General features: G+C 42.8%; 6 protein-coding genes across 6 annotated transcripts; 2 read left to right on the plus strand and 4 right to left on the minus strand.

Annotated features, from left to right (window-relative positions):
- Nucleotides 1-529: 529 nt before the first annotated feature.
- On the minus strand, nucleotides 530-1,687 carry EAF02_011049 (uncharacterized protein; the record flags this gene model as incomplete). The annotated part of the gene is made up of 2 exons (XM_038907097.1): nucleotides 530-1,151; nucleotides 1,548-1,687. The coding sequence occupies 2 exons, from the start codon at nucleotides 1,685-1,687 to the stop codon at nucleotides 530-532; spliced, it is 762 nt and encodes a 253-aa protein (XP_038753123.1).
- A 456-nt stretch (nucleotides 1,688-2,143) lies between these two features.
- Nucleotides 2,144-2,605, minus strand: EAF02_011050 (uncharacterized protein; the record flags this gene model as incomplete). Its single annotated transcript, XM_038907098.1, has 1 exon — nucleotides 2,144-2,605. One exon carries the CDS (start codon nucleotides 2,603-2,605, stop codon nucleotides 2,144-2,146), a length of 462 nt encoding a protein of 153 aa, XP_038753124.1.
- Nucleotides 2,606-2,974: 369 nt separating this feature from the next.
- EAF02_011051 (uncharacterized protein) lies at nucleotides 2,975-5,945 on the plus strand. Its single transcript, XM_038907099.1, has 5 exons — nucleotides 2,975-3,346; nucleotides 3,418-3,628; nucleotides 3,690-4,393; nucleotides 4,441-5,420; nucleotides 5,507-5,945. The coding sequence occupies exons 1-5, from the start codon at nucleotides 3,324-3,326 to the stop codon at nucleotides 5,539-5,541; spliced, it is 1,953 nt and encodes a 650-aa protein (XP_038753125.1). The 5' UTR covers nucleotides 2,975-3,323; the 3' UTR covers nucleotides 5,542-5,945.
- Nucleotides 5,946-6,001: 56 nt separating this feature from the next.
- On the minus strand, nucleotides 6,002-10,609 carry EAF02_011052 (uncharacterized protein; the record flags this gene model as incomplete). The annotated part of the gene is made up of 4 exons (XM_038907100.1): nucleotides 10,380-10,609; nucleotides 7,947-10,195; nucleotides 7,004-7,890; nucleotides 6,002-6,948 (listed from the first exon to the last, which is right to left on the minus strand). Exons 1-4 carry the CDS (start codon nucleotides 10,425-10,427, stop codon nucleotides 6,002-6,004), a joined length of 4,131 nt encoding a protein of 1,376 aa, XP_038753126.1. The 5' UTR covers nucleotides 10,428-10,609.
- A 5,164-nt stretch (nucleotides 10,610-15,773) lies between these two features.
- Nucleotides 15,774-19,689, plus strand: EAF02_011053 (uncharacterized protein; the record flags this gene model as incomplete). Its single annotated transcript, XM_038907101.1, has 3 exons — nucleotides 15,774-16,811; nucleotides 16,863-19,446; nucleotides 19,502-19,689. 3 exons carry the CDS (start codon nucleotides 15,774-15,776, stop codon nucleotides 19,687-19,689), a joined length of 3,810 nt encoding a protein of 1,269 aa, XP_038753127.1.
- Nucleotides 19,690-22,158: 2,469 nt separating this feature from the next.
- Nucleotides 22,159-23,941, minus strand: EAF02_011054 (uncharacterized protein). The gene is made up of 3 exons (XM_038907102.1): nucleotides 22,962-23,941; nucleotides 22,776-22,904; nucleotides 22,159-22,724 (listed from the first exon to the last, which is right to left on the minus strand). The coding sequence occupies exons 1-3, from the start codon at nucleotides 23,038-23,040 to the stop codon at nucleotides 22,450-22,452; spliced, it is 483 nt and encodes a 160-aa protein (XP_038753128.1). The 5' UTR covers nucleotides 23,041-23,941; the 3' UTR covers nucleotides 22,159-22,449.
- Nucleotides 23,942-24,407: the final 466 nt, after the last annotated feature.

Raw genomic sequence — 24,407 nt, forward strand, 5'->3', positions numbered from 1 at the left:
TGCATCATGTGGAGTACCTGGTAGTACCTGGTAGTAATATTAAGTATAAAATGACAATCTAGGCATCTGACGGTACTTATTATTATAACCCAGTACCTAGGGGTCCTCGGCGTCATTATTATTGATTGGAACCTTCGTAAACTTACGAATGGCTTATGTAATGCGAAAATTGATAAAAATGACGTAAATTCGCGGAGTCTTTTGGTGCCGCCGTCCGAGCCATATTCCGTTCCCAGTGTGCCATTACCCATTACCCATTACCCATTACCCATTACCCATTACCCCTTCAGCCCTGTCTAGATCCCCTTGAATCTAAGAGCTAGGTATCTATCTACTAGTTGGTATGTACGCATCGTCATATAGGTACACATCGCATCACAACTACCGGCAGTAACGGAAAATAATTTCTAATCATTGTAGGCATGCAAACTTAGAATATCCACGGCAGTCCCAGTCTACTAATGTGTAGAATACAAATCCAACGCTTTTTTCCTCTTCTAAATTTACATCAAATAACCCATCAGGCAGATCAAGGCAAGTTCGCCGATAACAGATCGGTGAGAAGAACATTGCCAGTGTTTCTTGCCAAATCGCTTGCCAATTGTCCCTGAGCGTCCCGAAGATTCCGGATATCTTCTCCATCAGCAGTATCACGTCCTACACCCATCGTCTCTGCCATTTGAGTGATTTGTTCCGGGAAGAAATCGGTTGGAAGCGTTGAAGCGAGCCATAACAACAGCCAGATGATTTCTTCCTGTCCTTTTTCAACAGCCACATGCAAACCACTTTTCATCTCATCCAAAGGATCTTGATAACGCAGAATTGGCTTTGCTGATAGCCCTTCTCCATCCTCGTCATCATCTACTGCGCTGAGTAGATCATTAATTCCAAAAACATCACCCTCGGCACACATCGTCATGAATGCTCGAGCGGGACGTGCTTCTGGGTGTTCATCGAGATAGGCTTCTTCAGTGATGAGAGGTAAGATGTCAAGGTCTTCTTGAACTCCTCCCTCGTTGTGATATCTTGTAGGAACTCGGGTTCCGGAGACTGATCTTGAAGCTGAAGCCACTGAAGTTGCAATTGAATTATCACACGATGGGCAATGGAGCTTATTCAAAATTTGAGGAGATTCATCCAAAAGACATTGCCTGTGTTGGAGTTAGTAAGTCAACTGATAAAGTCGGTAGATCAATGGCAAAATTCCTATGCTCGAATAATGAAGCATAGAACGGCACGTGAAAAATAAGAGTTATCTCTGTGATCAAAGGCGAATCCGTTGGGCAGATGCCATCATGACAAACGCTAGAGAGCGGTGTCCCTTGAGAGATACTTTCTTGTGTGTGGCTTGAATGATCATGGTATGAATGCGTCCGATGAGAGATGTACGATATACCTCTCGAAGAACTATCTTCGGGCCAACTTTCATGCAACGAATATGTTCCATATGTACATCCGGTTCAGAAGCTTCAAGTCCCAGGTATCATAAAAGGAAATAGAAATAAGTTTGAACTTTCAGACCGAGAACAAGTCAAATATATTCTTACCAATGCATATGACATCCGCAAACCAACTGAAGGTCATCTGGAACGCTTCCCATAGAAGAGCTTCCACCTTCAAATTGCTCCAACTCCTCTGGGTCGAGTTGGACAGTCAAACTTTCCGAGCAGAGTTTACAGGTATCCATCGTTGTATAAAATATTAAAGAAAGGCAAACAATTTAGTATTGATTTATTAAAAAGTTTGCTATGTGGTGGTGTTTTGAAATATTTTGAAATAAAAATTCTCATGTAGAATCGTTGAAGGTCTTTACTTTAATAGCGGGGAGCAAAAAAAAAGTCATAATCTAAAATTTTCTTATCGTCTGAACGTTTCTATTCAATTTTGTAGTCTTCTTCTAAATTATCCGGAACACCACGCAAAGTCATGTAATGAGCGGGCATTCAAATCTAGATATGTAAGAGGACCAGTCCTATTTTCGCCATTCGAATGAGACCGAACATGCATAGAGTTTGTATCTCATGCCAGCCTCCAACAAGATGGCGGTATCGATGATTTATCCCTATCTATCTCTATCTATGCTCTCCAGTTACCATTCGCATTCCCTACCACTTCCGTTGGCTACCCATCTGTCCACCCTTCCTTACTTGGTTTGTATATATTTTGTGTGTGATGCCGTCGCTACCATGGGTCCTGGCTGGCCATCGACTAGCTTACTGATTCTAATCGTGGTAAAAGCAAGTGATCGTCCAACTTTCGACGCTGTGGCCTCAATATTCAAGACATCCCCTAATTGAGCAGTCCCAATATAAGTGACGTGAATATCAATGCTTGCCCCAGACTTCTCCAATCCATGTGAAGCAATGGCAAGACCTCCAGACCAATCGACCAAACTTGCACTCACTGCACCGTGAATAGTACCTCGAGAATTGACATGATTGTTTTCAACCGTCAAACGCGAGACAACCAGACCTTTTGTAGCCGATATGATTTCAACATTTGCGAGAAGAAAGTCGTAGATGGGACTGTTGCCTTTCATGTTATCCCATACTTTCTTGACGTGGATCAATTCTTCCGTTGGGTTATCCATGGCGACGGAACTCATTGTGTATAATCAGTTGCCTGAAATGCGGCGAAGGGGTCGTCGTCAGCAATGGCGAAAATGTACGTATACGCGTATTACAAAGGTCTTGGGATATAGGATATAGGATATAGTAGATCCATATTTACCTGTTTTAAAAGCCCAAGGTTATAAAATGGAAATGTGCAGCAATGGCTTAACTTGAGAATATCAAGGAAATCAAAAGAACCTTGAGCGAGACAGAACGACAGAACGGACAAAACGGACGGTGATCAATTACCAGCCAGATATCCCGAAATTGGAAGACAGATACGAGAGACCGGCCGGTTGTACGAAATTGCGAGTGCGAGACAACCGCTGCCCAGAAACGTCAGCGGGGTTTGGGCTGTGCATCGCATCATATCAATTTCACATATTGATATGCATTGAGCCATAATTTGAACTCAAAATTCCTCCATAAACCCTTGAAAGAATCCAACATTTTACTTCTTCTCCCTCTTCTTCCTCTACAACCCAATTCCGTCAAAGAAACAATTGTTGTCTTGCTACGATTCACAATTGTTACGTGTTTTGCAGCATCTTGCGCCGGCATCAGTATTCATAGTGACATAAATTGGGAGGGGTATCCACACCACAGCTACCTAATACCGATAGGTACCTCAACCTGCCTCCTGAATTACGCAACCAACAATTCAAGTCTTTTCGACTGCGAAAGTCAAGACCAGAATAACAATCCGCAAAGATGAATATCATTAAGTTGCAGAGGTATGTACAGAATCCAATAGAGCTATTAATTAGTTCGAGGCGGCGTTCGTCTAACCTGCTTTGATTCATAGGAAGTATCCTCAATTCCAACAAGATGAGATCTTCGGTCTCCAAGATGCTTTCCGTAAACTCGACGTTGACGATAAGGGATACATTGACGAGGCTACTGCAATTAAAGCTACACAAGGCAGTGAAAGACAACCATACGATGTTGTTAGACAAGCTTTGAAAGAGGTCGAGCTTGATTCATCTCGAAGAGTCGAGCTGGAAGATTATGTAGGAGTAAGTTCAGGCAAACACTTATCTGGCACACATTGAAGAATGTCGACTAATCATACCTAAGCTTATCTCAAAACTCCGCGTCTCTTCACCAGCACAACAGCGCATGTCAACTGGTCCACAGAGTCCTGCTCGTGGAGGAATTGTATCGCAACAAACCGGAGGAGCTGGAAGCGGGCATGCTTCAAAGGGAAGCGTCAGCGGTCGTATTCAAGTCCAGGGATCTTCATCGAACGTTACCCATACCATCAACGAAGATGAGCGAACAGAATTTACCCGTCATATCAACGCAGTGTTGGCAGGCGACGCAGATATTGGCTCGCGTCTACCATTTCCTACAGATACCTTTGAGATGTTTGACGAGTGCAAGGATGGTCTCGTATTAGCCAAATTGATCAACGACAGTGTGCCGGATACTATTGATGAGCGTGTACTGAATCGTCCCGGAAAGAAGATCAAGACCCTTAACGCATTCCATATGACTGAGAACAACAACATTGTTATTGAATCTGCGAAGGGTATTGGTTGCTCGGTGGTCAACATTGGTAGTGGAGATATTATTGAAGTTCGGGAACATTTGATTTTGGGTCTGATTTGGCAGGTTATTAGAAGAGGTCTGTTGAACAAGATTGATATCAAGCTTCATCCTGAGTTGTATAGACTCTTGGAAGACGACGAGACACTGGAACAATTTTTGAGATTGCCTCCCGAGCAAATCTTACTCAGATGGGTCAATTATCATTTGAAGGCTGCAAATTGGCCACGAAGGTAAGATTAATCTCAAGGGTATCTAGAGCTTACTAACATTCTATTAGAGTTGCGAACTTTTCTAGCGATGTAAAGGATGCTGAAAATTACACTGTTCTTCTATCCCAGATTGCGCCGGAGTGTTGCGACCGAGCACCATTACAGACACGCGATCTTCATCAAAGAGCAGAGCAAGTTTTACAGAACGCCGATAAGTTAGACTGCCGGAAGTTCCTTACACCTAGCTCCCTTGTAGCAGGAAACCCTAAGTTGAACTTGGCTTTCGTTGCCAATCTCTTCAATACCCGTCCAGCACTGGATCCTATCACCGAGGAAGAAAAGGCCCAGGTTGATGATTTCGATGCTGAGGGTGAGAGAGAAGCGAGAGTCTTCACTCTCTGGCTGAACAGTCTTGATGTACAACCAGGAGTAAACTCGTTATACGAAGATCTCAAGGATGGTACCATTATTTTGCAGGCATACGACAAGGTTATCAAGGGCTCTGTTAACTGGCGTCATGTGAACAAGGTGCCTGCTAGTGGAGAGATGTCGAGATTCAAGGCTCTAGAAAACACAAACTACGCTATTGAGCTCGGAAAGCAAAACCGTTTCTCTCTGGTCGGTGTTCAAGGAGCAGATATTTACGATGGTCAACGAACTCTCACTCTTGGTCTTGTCTGGCAATTGATGCGCAGAGATATCTCCGAAACCCTCACAGCTCTCGCTCAACGTCTTGGCAAGCGCGAAATTTCAGATGCAGAAATGATCAAGTGGGCAAACAACATGTCACAGAAGGGTGGAAAGAGTTCTACTATCCGCTCTTTCAAGGATCAATCAATTGGAACTGGTGTCTTCCTCCTCGATGTTTTGAACGGAATGAAGAGCAGTTATGTTGATTACGATCTCGTGACGCCAGGAGGAACCGAGGATGATGCTTATATGAACGCCAAGTTGAGTATCAGTATTGCGAGAAAGATGGGAGCGACAATTTGGTTGGTTCCGGAGGATATTTGTCAAGTTAGAAGTCGCTTGGTGGTTACTTTTATTGGTATGTTTGTTTTTGTCTTTCTTTCTTTCTCTCTTTCCCCTGTAGATCGATCTTGTGGAAGTGAGAGTTCTAACTTTTTCCTTTAGGTTCTTTGATGGCGACAGCAGAGAAGATGCAGTAAACTGGTTGATGAGATGGGATGAGATGGGATGGCGGAATTCCTAATCGATGGATGGACGGATGGATGGATGGATGGATGATGAGAAATTACGATAGCGATGCTAGTGATGATAGTTAGTAAAAAGTGCGTGCAGGCGAATCAATGGCTGTAGGACATTAGAAAAGCATTGGTAGTTATTTTCATTTCACGAGAGAGAAAGAGAAAAGGGCGGGTTCTTGATGATTCGATTTGATTATGAGAAAGCGCATTTTTCATGAAAATATCACAGCTGCATTAAATATTAAACTCCATGCTGTATGGCACTCGCTCACTCACTTGCTCACTTTATCAAATGCGGTAGGTATCTAGGTATACTTATTTTGTTGAAGATTAGATAACATTGTAAAGTGATAGATAAAATGCCATAAATTTCCCCCTCCCCCTCCCCCTCCCCCTCTCATAAAAAAAAAGAAAAAAAAAATCAAGCCTGCAAAGCCATCTCCTCCCTACTCGCATAACTCCCCCCCTTCCACGCCGCCTTCGGATCGCTCCTCTGATCAACCTCCCTCTCCTCGCCTACCTTTCCCCATCCCCCTCCTCCAGGGGTATGAATAATAATGCGCTCTCCAGCTTTCATTGCCGCGGTATTTTTACCCCCGAGATTGATGCGGCGTTCTTCGTATGGTGTTTCTTGGGTTTCTTTTTCTTTTTCTTTTCCATTTTCACAATTCTCCAGAGACCCAAACCCAGGCTCCCGCAACAATAAATCCGATCTCCCCCTATCGCTCTTCGCCACCTTCCGCACCCAGATATTCAACCCGCATTGTGCGTCTGCGCCGCCCTCGAGCCCATACGGTCTGTAGACTCTTCTTTCACTTAGGATGGACACCTGGACGGGGATTCGAAACTCGATGTCGCGGATGACTCCATCCCCGCCCCTGTATTTTCCCTCTCCTCCACTTCCCGCGCGGAGAGAAAATTCTCTCAACAGGACGGGATAGCGACGTTCGAAGACTTCCGCATCTGTGATTCGCGTATTCGTCATGTGCGTGTGCACACCACTTGTTCCGTCCCAGTGTTTTCCCGCACCGCTTCCACCGGCGATGGTTTCGTAGTATCCGAATCCCTTGACGTGTTTCTGGCCGTCGACGTTGCCGCCGAAGCCAAAGGTGAGATTGTTGCAGTCGCCTTGGGAGGCGGCGCAGGCGCGGAAGGCGCGGAGGATGACGTCTGTGACGCGTTGAGAGGTGAGGACGTTGCCGCCGACGACGGCGGCTTTGTCTGAGGGGGAGAGGAAGGATTTGGGTGGGATGAGGACGGTGATGGGTTTGAGACAGCCTTGGTTGAGGGGGATGTCTTCACTGATGAGACTGCGAAGACAGTAGATGATTGCGCTGTAGGTTACGGCTTGGGGGGCGTTGGTGTTTGCTTGAGATTTGTTAGTTGGTGAGGAGGGAGATCAGGATGTTGGTGGAGTACTTACCGTATACTTCTGGACCTGTTCCCTCGAAATCGAACACGGCTTCTCCTTTTTCGGCGTTGATGGTGATTTTCAATTGGATCGGGCTGCCATCATCCATATAATCGATTGCAGAGAGATCTTGTCCTTCGAATCGCTTGCTAACATCTTTCAGGAGATTTCTCACACTAAGCTCGGCATTATTCTGGATATTGACCATGTAGAAGTTTACCACTTCCTCGCCATATTCCTCAATCAAAGTACTGATAAGATTGATGCCCTTCATGTTGCTAGAAATTTGAGCTTTAAGATCCGAGATATTATCTGCCAAACATCGTGTGCCACTACATCCTTGATATTGTGCAGGCTCGTCAAGAAGAAGCTGTGTCATTCTTTCCTCGTTAAAATGGCCTGCGCTAACTAGTTTCTCAGACTTGATTGCGGCACCTTCTTGGTATAATTCTCTCGAATGTGGAGGCATACTACCGGGAAGAATACCACCAATATCAGCGTGATGGGCTCTAGAAGCGACGTAGAAAAGAATTTCATCACCAGCCGGATTGAAAGCAGGGGTGATGACTGTAATATCAGGAAGATGTGTTCCTCCATATTCAGGATGATTGGAAACTATGACATCTCCTTTGACAAGCTTGCCTTTCCAAATTTCAGCTTGACGTTTGACGCAGGTAGACATTGAGCCCAGATGGACTGGAAGATGTGGAGCATTGGCTACTAATCCACCAGTAGAGTCAAACAATGCGCATGAATAGTCGAGTCTCTCCTTGACATTTGTGCTGACACTGGTTTTTTGGAGTGCTCTGCCCATCTGTTCTGCAATAGCCATGAACCTATGAGCAAAGATACTAAGCATAATAGGGTCTACTGATTTTGTTTCGTCTTTGGTCGAGGATCTGAGAGTTATTAGCAAAAATGTCCCAATCCCACATAATTTTTGTGCAAAACTTACTTGTCTTTGCTTTCATGTTCACCGATATTTATTACTACGTGCGTTTCGATTATCAATGCACTTGCGCCGGGAGTAATAACAACAGTTTGTGTTCCATCTGCAAGAATTGCTGGTCCCTTGATTCGGTCACCTGTATCAAGATCTTCCAGCTTGTATATGGGGGTATCTTGTCGACCGCCTTCAAAGTATACTTGGGATCTCTTGTACTCTTTCTTGCCAGTTTCAACATCCTTAGGATTGATCTCCTTCAATTGTTGATCCACTGTCTTTTCAAGTCCTTCAAAACTCTTTCCAATACCACGAACTCGAACATCGTCTACAATAATATCTCGATCAGGTAAAGTAAAACCGAACTCTTGTTGATGTTGTTTGATGAAAGCTTTCCCGTAAGCCCATTCATCACCACCGAATTCCTCCACATCTTGCTTATCAGGTTTGACAACCATCAATGCAGATTCAGTGCCACGGTATCTCATATTCAAATATTCCTCGTGAACTATAGAGCTATCTTGAAACCCTTGTGATTTTAGGGCATTGGTCGACTTTTGTTTGAGCTCCTCGATTTTCTTCTTCAAGTAGTCTCGTGACTCTCCATCGTCGGACCATATCTTTGATTCTGGCTCCTGTTCCTCATCGACTACATCAGCTAAAGCCATACCATACGCTGACAGCACCGATGAATAGCGATGAACAAGTATCTGGCGTATACCCAAACTCTCAGCAATCGCAACGGCATGTTGTCCACCAGCACCCCCAAATGTCGCAAGGCGGTGCTTGGATGTATCAAAACCCTTTGCTTCGGTTAGAGATCGGATGGGTCGGGTCATGGTTTCGTTCGCGACAGTCAAGAATCCGTAAGCGACTTCATCAGCAGTCATGTTTTTACCCATCTCCTTGTTGACTTGTTCGGCTAGTTCTTGAAGAAGCTTCTCGCTTGCTGTAACATCGAGACCCTCATCTTCATTCTTTCCGAAAATCTTTGGAAAGAAATCAGGAATGAGTCGACCCAAGAAAAGATTTGCATCGGTAACCGCAGCTGGTCCTCCCTTGCGATAACATGCAGGTCCAGGATGTGCACCGGCCGATTCTGGTCCAACCACAAACAACCCATTCTTAAAGAATAGACGCGAACCACCACCTGCAGCTACAGTATTGATGTCGAGTTGAGGAGACTGAATAGTCACACCAGCTGTAGTGGTCTCAAAGACATGTTCATATCTTCCCGAGCCATATCTAGAGACATCGGTAGAGGTACCGCCCATGTCAAACCCAATCACGGGTATCTTAGTCTCAGGGTCATATGAAGTAAGTGCATATCCTACAACTCCTCCAGCAGGGCCCGATAGAATTGCTTTAAGACCTGAGAAGTTGTCGACATCTACCAGACCTCCATCACTCTGCATAAACTCGCACCGAGCTCCTTTTGCTCCTTTTGCATTTTTCACGCTTTCCGCTCCGAGGCCACCTTCAAAGCCTTTGGAAAATCCGGCGATATACTTTTTGATCGCGGGTGTTAAATATGCATCAGCACATGCTGATGTGGCTCTCGGGACCAATTTGATCATAGGCATCAGTTCATGACTAAGAGATACATGCTCAAATCCAATCTCTTTCGCAATTTTGCCAACTAAGGCTTCATGGTCAGGGAATGTATAACCATGCATCAAACAAACTGCTATACTTTTAATTCCTTGATCGAAAACTTCCTGTAATTGTGATCGGATGATTTGTTCTTCAGGACGCTGCAAAATGCGCACAGCTTCGGAAGATAAACCCCGCACCAGATCTTGATCTTTTGTACCACTGGCTTCAACTTTAGTGATACTTCGCTCCGGATCTTCAGCGTAATCTTCCAACGTAACCCGTTCGTCAATCTCCACTACAAATTCGTACAAGACGTCAGGTTTTTTGATCGCGAGATCAAAAATCTTAGGTCTTGATTGATTGCCAATTTCCAGACAATCTTTGAATCCCTTAGTCACCACCATAGCAATTTTTTCGCCCTTTCTTTCCAGCAATGCGTTCGTAGCTACGGTGGTTCCCATTCGAATGGATTCTATCTTTGAAGTATCTAAAGGCTCTCCACGAGGAATATCTTTCTTGAGGAATTTGGACATCAGCCGCCTGATACCCTCCAGAGGGGCATCATCGTAGTTGGAAGGGTCTTCAGATAGGAGTTTGATAATCACATCATCCTCCATCTTCCCCGTGCCTGGATTTCCCACACAGTCGGTGAAGGTTCCACCACGCTGTGCTCATTGTTAGCATAGTGCTGTGGAATTGTCAAAGCCATGAAATTGCTTTACATCTCCTTGGATGTTCAAAGGCTAGACCATAATGCCCGGAATAGGCTATAGGATCATAATAATGCAGTCTTCCTTCTACAAGTGCCACAGACTAACGAAAGCTATGATAGAAATTTGTTCCACGTACATCTATGGCAATTCTAATTCCGCCTTGCGTTTGCTTGTGTTCCCCCATCCTAAATGAGTGTGTTGAAAGACTGTGAGGGATGTATGAGATCGAACGATGAAGTGGCAAAAAGTAATGTATCACGGAAGTCAAAGCTGGCTGTCAAATGATGCTAAAAGGGTATCAAAATATAAAATATGTTTCTTCACAAGAGATGGTGTCACTTTGCTTGGTATCATGAATCATACATATCAAAATCCGAAGCGGCGTTTGTGCTCCGCGGTGGGAGACGGTGTTGAGATTCCGATGATGGATCAAACAATAATGTCATTAGTAAACAAATTCTTATCTCTTATCGTGAATGAGGGGCTGAATGAGGGGCATGATGGGCTACACAATACTTTGGAATACATCGCAGTAATCTATAATCTACGAGCAGCTGTTTTGCTATCTGTTTATCCTTGGATTGATACATATAATAGTTTTCGGACTATTATCAAATGGAAGGAGGGGAACATGTTTGTCAAGTACCTCAATCATGCTGTTCCTCCAACCTTTCCCCCTCCTTTTTTCAGACCATCTCGATACCGGTACTCGAAAATTATATGTTATGGATTGGAAATCAATGCTCTCCAATTTGTAACTATGCAACGACCCGAGGTTACTTGCTTTAAATCCAGATACTGGAAATCTAAGCGTCATTGGGGGGTCAAGGAGAACTATGCATTATAATGACAGACTTCAAACCCAATGGCGTTTTTGAAGAGCTTTGATTGGCATGATCTACAAGATTTATCAGAGGTCTGTTCAAATCACATTGAAAGGCTTAGTTCGACGACGTTGGCTCTTCAGATCGATAAATACCTCAGCAGCTTTAAGACAAAGCCACACAGCACAGACTGTAAATCTTGCACATCAAAGCATGCCCAGGTGCCAGATGACCCTCGACATTTCCACCGCCCATAGCAATTATGTGGCTCAATCTTCAAAGAGGTGATCAAGAATTGCTCATTTCCAAGGTCTCTTGAGGTCCTGTGTGTATGAGCGCATCCAGGCGATGAGCGTGAGTATCCTGAGCTTGAATGACCCTCCCTTGCCCAAGATTTTCCCTTGGGTATTCGTCTACTATCGTTACAACCCCATACATGTTCAGTAGCAGTCCACGGGTACCCTTGTTCACAGCACCGAGAATCATGACTATCGAATTCGAGGATGAACTACTCCAGGAGTATTCTGAAACTAAACCTCTATACCATATTCACGCATTGCCTCGCAAATTGGACCTGGAATCTTACTATAGGTACAAATGCAATGTCGCACAACCTGATAGCAAGCTGCTACAACAGGTTTAATGTTTAATACTCAGTGGGAGATGCACTTGAAGCTATCGAACCGACTCAGGAATTAGGCATTTGGAATGCTTGGTCGGGACCTTGGAACATTAGGATCTTCATTCGGACAAGACAGTCTCGGTATTATACAGAGTCCATGGTCTTTATCAGACTGTTTTCTTACTTTATATGACATTGAATCGTTTTTTGAGTTTTCGATAACAAGTCTGCTATATGTGACAACAAGTCAACCAAGTCACCGAAGTCAATCAAGTCAATTCAGTCAACCAAGTCAATCAAATCAATCAAGCTTTTGAGTTTTGCCCAGAAAACGGATAGAAGGAAGCCGATGAAGTAGAAGAAGATGAAACTTGAGAACAGACAATGGGCCAAGAATATTGGTAATCGTTCGTAAGATTCAACAATTATGGCTAGTTGGAGCCTTATGTTATTTCCTAGTACGTTTTCATTGAGCAAAGATAAAAGTACTAGATCTCCAACGGCCAGATGAACGAGCCGTCTTCTCAAAGATTGATCAAAAGCCATGTGGCATGTACACCCTTGAAAGGAAATGGAAGCTAACCATCAGAATCAGATACTCGTATCTGACACAACTAGGGTCACTACTAACTAGGAACTCTCTTTGATCCAACATGGTATTTTCCGTTAGATCGATTTCGCGAATGGATCGGTAATCGATGACTGTATCATGGATGACTTTTCATGGAAGGAGGTGCTTTGATTATGTATCGTAAGTAAGAGAAGAATCCTAATGTAACCATCCATCCAACGAACTATACAGAAAAGGGAAAGTTTTGAGAAAATTACAATCCTTCTAGATCACGCTAAATCGTAAGCTATTTCATCTATCTACAAGTATCCATGATTGAGATGTACCTTGGCTTACCATCATCATGCAATAGATCCGAAATAGATTTGTTCTACAGACTGTGATTCTGTGTATATTGTTTTCAGTAGTAGTGTCATGAATGGTGTATTGGTTATAGCCTTAAGAATTCGGCTGTTTGTCAACGTATTACTAGAAACATAGCCAAACCGAATTAAACAATATTATAACGGCGAGGTTAAGCATCAGATGAAAATGACACAGCAGCACTAGCATTCGTGTGAAATTGTAAGGAGACCGAGGATTCGAATTTGGGGAGGAGCTTATGTTGTTTCAGTACACCTTACAGAACAAGTTCAAGGGCCCGAAGCTAACCCACACTCGAAACAAAGTTTTGGCCTAGAGATCTATCGAGATTGCCAATGTGATTGTTGAAGATAGATATTCGATGATTGTAAGCAAGTGAATCCTTCTAGTGAACTTAAAAACGGCGGATCTACATATGTTTCGTTTCTCTTCTTTAGCAATGAGAGATGTTAGGCATCGGAGAATTTCGAACGTTCATATCAAGCGGTTTACCCCTAAAGTTTCTGAAAGCTAGTAAGATGTGAAACGACATCAAATTATTACCGTATTGAGCATGCGAATTAGCTTGATGGGTTGTGGGATTCGGGCATCGACAGTTATTAATGTAGATGCATGAAGATCAGAGAAATTATTCGAGTTCAATTTATAGGCAGGTACTTAAGGTAGTGCGTGGAGACGCACAAAATAATGTATGCATACAACAATACCATTTGCACAAAGATCTACGACATAGCCATTTACAACCGTTGATATTGCGGGTTTTCATTCTTTGGTTGATAGTCCGGTCCGTCCCCTTTACGGTAACGGAGCAGATGTTGTACAGGCAAGACAAGATATGATTAGACTTTGTACCATGCTGAAAAATGTTAAGCTTTGGTCCCTTTGAAGCATTTTTCGTAAGCATGATTCAATGTACCAAAATAGCAAAGTTCCCATGGTGAACATATGGAGTAATTTTGAGTAAGAAAGTGTGAGATGAAGCTGGAAAAAGCTGGTAACGGTTACGTCGTCCTGCACGTCTACTCGAAAAGGGGAAGTTTGAGAAAGGTAGAAAGGCTTCTCCAAGACGTACCAAGACCTCTTTGGGACCTCACAATCCCTGATTCGCATGGTGATGGCGATTTATCCTTGCAGTTCACATGTTTTACTCCTTGTCAATTCATAGCCGTGATCATGTCCTTTCCTTCGTACCTTGCACACATTTTTGGCACGGATTGAAGGCCCAGTTTATCCAGTTTCTTACTTCATCATCAAATCATCGTACGCGAGAGTCAAGAGTTGTCTAACCAGTCTAACCAGTCTAACCACAACGCTCCCAAAAGAGTATATACCCCTTGCGCCGTGCCCTTTTGACCATCCCGGGCCTTGTCTTGCACTATTTGGATGCTTGGTACGATGAGAAACGCTGCTACCACCGCAGAATATCCATTCCCTTATCCAGAATACGCACCCGCCGGAATGGAAAAGGGAGTGATAGAATTCAGACCACTTGCAGCTTCAATCTCAATTTTTACGAATTTCTTGACCGACCTTTCAACTTGTACTTCGTTTTACTCATCAAGGGTCCCAGAGTTTTCGTTTTGAGTTTGGAGTTTTGTGTGTTTCTTTGATTCTGATTTTGCCTTCACCCACTCACTCCATTTCTTGCCCATTTTTTGTTTATAAAAGTTATTATTGGAATTTGAGTTGCATGTCGATGACGATTTGCTGTCACTGCCATCAGATCTATGTATGATAGATGTCAATATTTACTAGGCACATTACCTTGATTGATGTTACTGCCGCCAATCCGCAGCCGGTACCGGTATATGTACCCCTCCAACGACATCGTACAATAAACGCCTAGGGATATCGGACATTGCACTGTCTGTCTCAAATAGAAGCATCGCGGAGTCAAGTGAGCTTGATCTTGAGGGAACCATCTTAACTTTTCCATACCTTGTTGAATCCTGCCATCATTCAATACACATCGGAATTTGTGTAGGATAGGACTTGTGGGAGCAAAGAGCGCGTCGGCATTAAATTGTAGCAGCATTTACCGACAAACTCTATATATTGATCATCTGGAAACCGTGGAACCTCTCGGCAACACATTGTATGATTAAACCAAAGATCACATCGAACATTGGGAGGGAAACAACCTTGGCTTTGGAGATAGCATTCTGGAAGACCATGAATCCTAAAAGAGAAGTTTGAGCAAGTCTCCATTCATATATTCTTCTTCCAGGTCAGGCCAGGTCAGGTCAGGTCAGGTGGGTGTTGATCGATATAGCTGTTGTTCAACAGTTGTTGTAATGCATATGGGATTGCAAAGAATTTTAGGAATAGATGTGCTAATATTGATTTATTGATCGACCAGGCAATTTCGAATACCTACCTCCACTCCACTTCACCCACTTCAATTGGTCCCCTACAAGTTACAACCCTCGATTAGAAAAGTGGCACGTTCCGATTCCAGTCCCAGACTCCCAGACTCTCAGACTCCCAGCACAAATATCATAAATATTTAGGTATTTAATTGAGACGTCGCCATCCGGATTCTGCACCTACCATACCACAGGCGATACGATACTATATACCATATACTATATATAAAACTCGACATCGATAAGTCGGAGTCAATACCATAATTGGATAGAAAATACGCTCAATCCCACTCCCACGCCCACTCCCACTCTCAATCTCAATCTCATTTTCATAAGAGAGGGAAGAAGGAACGGAAGAGCGAAGGGGAAAAAAGGGGACGAAGCCCATCTTGTTTTAGCAAAGAAGATCACGTTGAAATAACAAAATCGGGGAAAAGGGTAGATCTTCTTTCTTTTCTCTCGTGGAGACTTACGTAGGTTGGTTGAAGGAGCATCATTCAAATCGAAGTCGTAATTGACACACAGATCCCGTCCGACGGCCTTATATTGTCATTATTATCATTATTATTTATTAGTCCCGACGCAGCAGCAACAAAAGAGAGAACCAGATTGGCTTGCGATTAAAAGACAAGGGGGTAAGGAAGGAACCTTACCATAACGGATCACTGTGATCACATAAAGCTAGTCACGTCTCTAACCTAAATAGGATTAGCCCACTTTTGATACAGTACAATTTACTATCCACTTATCCACCAATTTTAAACCTCGACTTCTATTCCCGACAATGCCATCGTTATCTTACAGTACAACAACAGAGGATCGTCTGCCATATCCACTACCTACGAACAATCCAGTATCAAATTCAAGATTCAACAATTCCTCTGCCAATTCCACTTTGAATGCACCGGTCAATCGCCTACAACGCAAACCCTCGTTTGGGAACCCTCGCCAGATTGCGCCCCCTCCTCAAAATGAATCTCACGATGCAATAGGGGAATCGCGAAGACAGCCGAGGCAACCCCATTGCCGCTCTAGTAGTACAAGCGGTGTTAAAGAACAAACCGGAAATTTCAATCGGTGGAGTCAATCGACAACTTCAAGTGCCGGAGGACATATTCGGAGTCGTTCTAATTCAATCTCACGTTTGAGTTTTGGCGGATCCGGATTGAATGGGAATGGTGTTGGCCAATCTCCCCCAAGAAAATTACAAAAGAGTCGACCTTCAATTGACAACAGCCCTCAGACGAGAAGACCGACAGACCGACCCGCGAACCCCCCTCTACCGTCATCCCTCCCTCCGATTATTACTCTACCAATTGATCAGCAATCCGGAAACCATTCCCCATCGCTGTCAAGTGCGTTGACCCCTTCCACGGCTGGATTGTTATCGGCTGCTGTTCACCAGACTGTGCCCGATTACTTTGGAAAAACTTGGGAAGGTTCTAGGCCCAGAGATATCTCTCAACGACGATCGCCCTCAAGGTCAGGAAATCACAGTATTAGTCCTTCACCAATATCGGCTCTCTCGACTGAAGCAGCAACACGTCGTCCCCCATCCGAAGAGGAATCACGAGTGGCGAGGGGCCATTCAAGGAACCGTTCAAGGGCCGAAAAGAGTAGTAGTTCTTCTCGAGGCTCTAAGCAGCCCTCGCAAAAAGCCATGTTGTCCAAAGCTTTGCAGAAAGCGAATACGGCAGTCTTACTTGACAATGCACAAAACTATGAAGGCGCCATGCAGGCGTATTCTGAGGCGTGCAATTTGTTACAGCAAGTTATGGCTCGTAGTTCAGGAGACGAGGATCGACGCAAGCTGGAAGCAATTGTGAGTATTATGTTGGTAGATCAATTATTTACCATTGACTAATGATTTTAGCGTAATACTTATACTAGCCGGATAAATGAATTGGCGAAGATTACTCCCGAGTTAAGTGACGAAAAGGCACTTCCTGCCAGGCCCGAAAGCACAGACTTTAGATCGGAATATAGACCAGACGAGCTTCCAATGAGTGACGAAGATGATGAGCCTGCTTTTATAGAGACAGCCACAATTACGAGGATAGTCAACGATGCTTCTCACCCAAACGAATCTCAGCGAGACCGATCATATTCGAGGAACCGTCGATCGCACTCGCGAGGCGAGTCTTCGACCTTCGAGCCTCCCCAGACACAGACTAGAAACCACCCTGACCAACGATCCAATTACTTCTCTAGGTATAATCAATCTCAAGGAAGAAACATTGAAACGAGCTTAGCCGTACCTATGGAAAGCCAGTACATGCCACCTCCTCTGTCTCCAAGGCGACCCGTGTCACCGATGACATATGGGCCATCGAGCTCCGGCCATCGAAGACAGAAGTCTTCCGAACCGCCGAGCCCGAAATCTAACTCTAACTTGTCTGCTCCGTCTCCGTCCAAAGGGCATACACGAGCACCCAGTAATGAATCTATGTCGTGGTTAGATACCATTGATGAGTCTGGCGGATCGGCTGCTTCATCTGTACATTCTAGATCTTCGTCACTACATGTAAGGAGGAAACATATTCGTGCTTCTAGCGGTCAAACCGAAGCAGAATTCGATGCAGCACTGGATGCTGCCGTTGAAGCGGCTTATGACGATGGCTTCGAGCCTGTAAATTATGATGACGATGATGACGATGAAGAACTTGTAGCAAGTGTCAGGAGAAAGATTGAGTTGGCAAAAGAAAGAGTGCGCCAAAACGAACGAGAAGCTGCTATAGAGGATGCACATGAAAGGGAACGAAAACGAATGTTTCAACAAATACAAGAGCCACATATTGGTCCCCTTGATGACTATGAAGGAAATGAGTCAGAAGAGGAAGAGAGGATGCTTGAAGAAATGACAAGAGGTTACGTGATGGATGACTTTGAATTCGGTCTACAGTCTAAGTCGGCACTACCTAGGGAATCTGATTCCAGTGGGTCGTTTTCGGGTCGGACTTGGCATAGCTCCAGTGGTTCCATACCCCCGCTCAGCAATATCACCGCAGCACCGACGATATCACCAGTTGTTTTATCGCAGTCTCAAATTCAACCACCTCACCCGCCGCCTTCTCAAGCATTGCCTGCACCACCAACCCTTGACGGTAGCCCGGTAAGAAAAAGTAGTCCAGCGCAGAGTGTTCAAAGCAGAAGGCTATCTGGTCAGAACGCCAAACAATTAAAAATCGAGACATCATCAAGGTTGATTGAAGTTCAAAATGCTCCCTTGACTCTGCCTCCATCAATACCGCCACCACAAATTCCTGATGGCTTTGCAGGTCCTAAGACTGCCGGTTTACTACAACACGGGCTAGGTTCGATCAGCCTTCGAGCAGCTATTCCCACACGACAAGGTTCAATCTCAGGACCGAGCTCTTCAGATTATACTTTTCCTCCGACAGCATTCCTTACCCAGACACTCACAAATGATAGCAACGACAACTTCAACTCTATACCTCGATCAGGATCACCAAACCGTTCCCACTCGAGAGCAGGACTGCGAAAGAATTTTTCCTCGTCAAGTTTGAAGAATGTCCGAAGTCATACTATGTCGATTTCCAATATGGACGAATTTGGTGATGTCATGCCACCTACGCCAATGACTGGACAAGGTAATCATATCAATGGAAGAATGCCTGCCATGCCCACTCTCCCAACACCGATTGCTGCCGCGTTTAAAGAGAAGATGAACGGTGCACCTACTGGAGGCCTTTATCTTTTCAACAATGATCTTCACTCTCCAGAAAGCCCGGGTTCGCCAAATCCAATGAGTGCAGGTGCACCAATTCCATTAGAGCCTTGTCCAACGGAATATCTCCTTCGTCCATTCTGGCTTATGCGGGCTTTGTATCAAACTATTGCACATCCGAGGGGTGGCTATCTATCCACTAAATTGTTCATACCTCGAGATGTATGGCGTGTGAAGGGTGTTAAGATTAAGGGAGTCGAAGACAAAATCGCTAGTTGTGACTTCCTTACAGCAGCTTTGATGAAGCTAGGTCAAGTTGATACTTGCGATGCTGATGCTGTTTTGGAAGAAATGCAAGCTTTGGAAGGGATTCTGGAACAGGTCCAAATCACACTCAGTAAAAAGCTGGGCAATGAAGTTGGCGTACATGGCTCGAATGGGATGTTCAAGGACGCAACAACTATGGGTGATCCCATGGACTTTGCTAGTACGAGTACTAAATCTGGAAATACATCTAGCAAGACCTCTTCGTTCTCATGGAGACGCCTACGTTCGAAGAATTCCGCCATGGGTCTCGCCAACAATTACTCAAATAAGGTCACGTCTCCTGAGATACCCAAGGAAGGGCTAACCATGGGTACATTACCTATGACGTCTGCCCCTAGATCTCGATTTGCCAAGAGAGATGTTAGTCAAGTGCAATTTTCTGGACCGAATGCAAATTATATGAGTGCTTTGGCGAAGCTATTTGACGCTGCACAAGCTATTGGTATGTAACAATCCTATCACACTTTGATCACCCACAGAACTAACTAGATGAGCAGATCAAATTGCACGTCAAGTTGAAGATCCTGGTCTTCGCCATGCAGATAAAACTCAAGTTGGGCTCGAACTTTGCACTCGTCACGCAGCCGAGTTCTTCGGATTTTACATCTGTCGTTTTGTGTTGAATGATATCTCATTGCTTTTGGACAAGTTTATCAAAAGAGGAAGTGAATGGGTTCTAGTATAACGCTTGCATTTGTTATTTGTGGTGATAGTTTTTGGATTTTATTGTGCTTTAGGGATTAAGAGCCGGAAGAATACGTTTAAGGAAGAAAGTTCATGGAGAAGGTTCATGCTTTCTAATATTTTATTATTGTGGGAACTTTCTGTGACAAGGGTGATGGAATTGGAATGGAGTATTGTGTTGTGAATGGGCGTATTTGGGATGGATGGAATTATATTATACCTAAGTACTTGCCATATAAAATTATGGATGTGGGTTCTTGGGATGGATGGGTGGTGGCGGCTTGCATGCATTCGTAATTTTTGATGAACGATACCATTACAGAGAAATTGAAGGAAAAGATAGGATTGATGAAGTGGAGGAGTCACATCGTGTGATAAGAAGAGAAGGAATATAAAGGGGTTAAGAGGAGGAAGAGAATGGAAAGAGGTATTTTATAATCGAAGGGCATTTGTATAGCTGCCCTATTTGCGTATATTTAGATACCTATCAATACTGGTACTATGGATGAACATCAGATGATGAATGAAGAGAGGAGGAGGAGGAGGAGAAAAGAAGAAATAGCGTGGGTGGGAAATCTGAGAGGGGGATGAAATGTTGATTTATAGGAATGAAATTAAAGGATATATTTATATTTATATTATATTATATGAAATGGACGAAGGAACGAAATGAGTGTTGTATTGTATTGTATTGTATTGGACTATACTATTTACTATTATATTACTATTATACTATTATACTAGTTTACTATTATACTAGTATACTATACTATATACTATTATACTATGTATACTATTATACTATTATACTTTATACGATTATACTATTATACTATTATACTATTATACTATTATACTATGATACTATTATACTATTATACGATTATACGATTATACTATTATACTATTATACTATTATAACTATTATACTATTATACTATTATACTATATACTATTATACTATATACGAGTTTACATTATACTATTAGTACTATTATATCTATCGAGTAAAGAAAGGAAGAGGCTTTAAGAAAACTTTATTATGATTATTAGTCTATAAATAGCGGGGAAAATGGGAGGATTTAGTGTATTTATATATGTATTTATATATCATCTGGATAATTGTGGTTGTGGTTGTGGTTGTAGTTGTAATTGTCTTTATGTTGTTTGAAATGTTTTATATATAGTGGGTGGGTGGGTAGTTGTAGTAGTAGTTGTAGGTGAGATGTGAGATTAGGAAGGAGGTGATGGGGAGATATGGGATGAGGGGATATGGGATGGGGAGATATGGGATGAGGGAGAGTAGGAGAAAGAGAAGGAGAATATAATAAAACCTAATTGACTAATAATATACTTTAAGTATGTACGGATAGTAAGCTTGAGAAATTGGGAAGTGATGTGAAGTGATATGAAATCATATGGATATCTGGTTGTTCTGAAAGATTGGATTGGATTGGATTGGATTTAGTTAATTAGAATGTAGATATTTGAGGATTAGAATATTTGAGGATTCAAGTATAGATAGATATTTGTGGATTCAATTTAGTGTGGTGGGATGAGTATATTATGTTGGAATTAGAATGAGTATGTTAGAATGAGTATGTTTGACTGAGTGTGATAGTTGGGTAGTATGATAATTGGTATAATGATTGGTATGATGATTGATATGATGACTAGTTGAGTATTGGCAGATTGAATTGACGAGTCAATGAACTGCTGGGTAGTAGATTTGACTGGAATCCTGATATCAGATATCGGATGTGAGATAAGAGGATGTCAAGTAATTGGAGAATGGAGAGGAGAATGGATTTTGATGGTTGAGAGTTGAGAGTTGAGAGATCTCTAGTAGCTTTTATATATACCTAGATACTGAATACTAGATACTGTATATTAAATATCAAACATCAAAAACAAGATCAAAAACGCAATCAAAAGAAAAAGAATCAACATACAATTTCATAACCAAACCAAACCCAACCCAAAGTAAAGTAAAGCAACGAAATAAGTAACGAAATAAGAAAAGATAAAGATGTATTCTACAGGATGAGAGATATAGATTCAGTGGAGTATATCTATCTAGTGTATGAATCAATGAATCAATAAATTAATGCAATACAATATAATACAATAGGAGGTAAGACTTATATAAACTCATGAGAACTTTTTAAAGAGCGAAACGTATAGGGAATCTATATATCTATCGTTGGAGTTTTGTAGATCCTAGAAAGATACTTACTTGCTATCTGACTTTCTGATTATATAATTTATCTAGACGGGGATTCCTGTGAATTTTTGGAGCTTTTGAGATGATGATTCGGAAGGGATTTTCAAATCTAAGTTTTTTGTCGTCTCATGAGTTGGTATATTTACTGTTGAATCCTGAGACACTGGATCCTGTTTAAAAACTTTAAGAGAGGAATGATTCAATTCCAATACAAGGAAAGTATGCTTAGAAAGGAACATGAGAAAATTCATCAATTAGAAAGGTAGATACACGCGAAACAATTATCAAAGATTTCAATATTACTTATTTCTAGAATAGACATCAGTCAGTCTTGCTGCTGTGTGTGTTTTGACCCCCAACTCCATGAACATTCGAGTCATCAATCTTTTCCTTGTCATCAACCTTTGTTTCCATAACCACAATACGTCTTTTCAAAAGAGACATGGCCATCAAGACTTCTCATCAACTAACAGTGCCCATATAGTATGGACATGCTCCCCGGTTGTCTTTTGCATTCTCTCCGCTCAACCCAGCAACTTAAACTGGGTTACCAGTCTCCTTCATAGCCATGTTTGGTTGAGGATAAGTCTTTCCTCGTCCTCCCTTAAACATCTCCAATGCAAGAATAGCACTGCTTCCCATCCAAAGTAACCAACTGAAAGCACCAAAGACTGCATCGGCACGAGCTGCTCCACAGACAGAACCACGACAGAAAAGAAGGTTGCTGATGAAGACGGAGAGGGCAATGAAGCCTGCGAAGTAGAAAAGAACGTTGAGAAGCTCAAATGTGAGATGTGCGTATGGGTGAGATGCTGATGAATGTTAGAAAATTGTGTATGTACTTTTGAAAGTGGTAAAGGTACCTTTCGACATGAAGCGGGGTGCAACTTCAAGATAGACAATGGAAATCAAAGTAAAGACAGGTACGAAAACCAAGAAGTTGATTTGCGAAGGACTTGCGGTCAAAGTATCGGCATTGTACCAGTGGGAAACTATGTGGTATGTTAGCAGTTATCCCTTGATATGCTAATCATTAATATCTCTCATACCATATCCGGACAAGCCAAGTACGACGATAGCAAAAACTGCTTGAGCAATTCGAATAGGAAGAAGTAATCCAATCGCCATTTTGAAATTAAAGTATTGTTATTTGGGAAATCTTGTTGTCGTGAAATGGATGATCTTAATAGTCGTGGGAAAACGCAGCTGCAACTTGGGCGCGCGTAAATGAGTGAATTCGAAGAGGATGTATACAAATTGAAAAAGGAGACAGGTGGAGAAAAGTTGAAAGGAGATGAAATACAAAAGAGTCACAGACTGATATTATAATTACAAAAGAATTAAGTAGACAAAGTCTGAAGGCCGAATGGTTTCCATTGCAGCCAAAGTGGAAAAGATGCATAAACTCAGTATCATGTTTGAAACGGGATATCAATCCATCGCACAGATCATGCCGGTTCTCAACTCCCTACCAAACAAGGATCTACGGCATTACATTGAAGACACAGGGCTATATGACCAATGATAATTGTTGACGACGTCCTGGCTACAGTGGAGAAAGGCCTGCTTGCGTTCCCCGCGATGCGTAGGACAATTCAACCGCTGAGTAACCTGACTGAGCATATTTATTATTGGAATTCAGCATCACGACCAATGATAGGATGTGCTGACTGCAATCATCAAATGATCTTCTCCCGCAAACGCGCGCATTGAACTGTATTACCTCAAAGCCCACTGACCCTGAAATATCCACCTCTAAGAAGATTCTACACTGCAGACTGAAGTACTTTGGTAAAGCGGATATCTCACGACCTTGAATCATAATACCAGTAACCAATTGAAACAATAAGTACGCTTTGTCTAGAAGTTGAGAATTATCCGCTCGGACATCTCACAAGTTTCTATTTATCTCAGAGCATGAAACACCAATTACAACACAAATTCACTAACTCAACCGCAAAGCTTAAAAAGGGATATACTCATCTCAACCTACAAGTAAGTTCTAGTGCCGCCTCGTAGGAAGTTCCAAGAGTGTCAGTGTTGTGTTGCCAAGAAAGAAGCACAAGATTGAGGTTCCTGTATTGATTCGCATCTTCGAGCTTTGCGTTTGAAGGCGGCGGAACATGAGACGTTCTTAAGCTACAACATCTGGAATGCTTGGACATGAGCTTGATATCATAAGTCATCCTTCGCAATGTTATTGGATTGCCGTGTCAGATATCTGTTGTGGAAGTGATGTTGAGAAAAGTTACTTGGTGTATCATCTGGAGTTACGAAGGAACATCACGGCGCCATGGTGCATGGAAAGACAAAGCTGTGATTCGTAGGCCAATGTCGTTTGAATAGAAAATCTGATCTGTAATGCAGCACGAAGTGAAGTTGTAACACCAAAATGGATTTGTTGTTGAAGCCAATAAATTGTTTGGAAGCTGTGCTCGCTGTGGTAATGAAAGGAGGTCAAAGCCCAGGGCTGATAGTTCTGGTCTGGTAAGACC

The sequence above is a fragment of the Botrytis sinoallii genome (genome assembly GCF_014898435.1).
Source record: "Botrytis sinoallii strain Bc 23 chromosome Unknown BSIN_029, whole genome shotgun sequence".
NCBI classification, from domain to species: domain Eukaryota; kingdom Fungi; phylum Ascomycota; class Leotiomycetes; order Helotiales; family Sclerotiniaceae; genus Botrytis; species Botrytis sinoallii.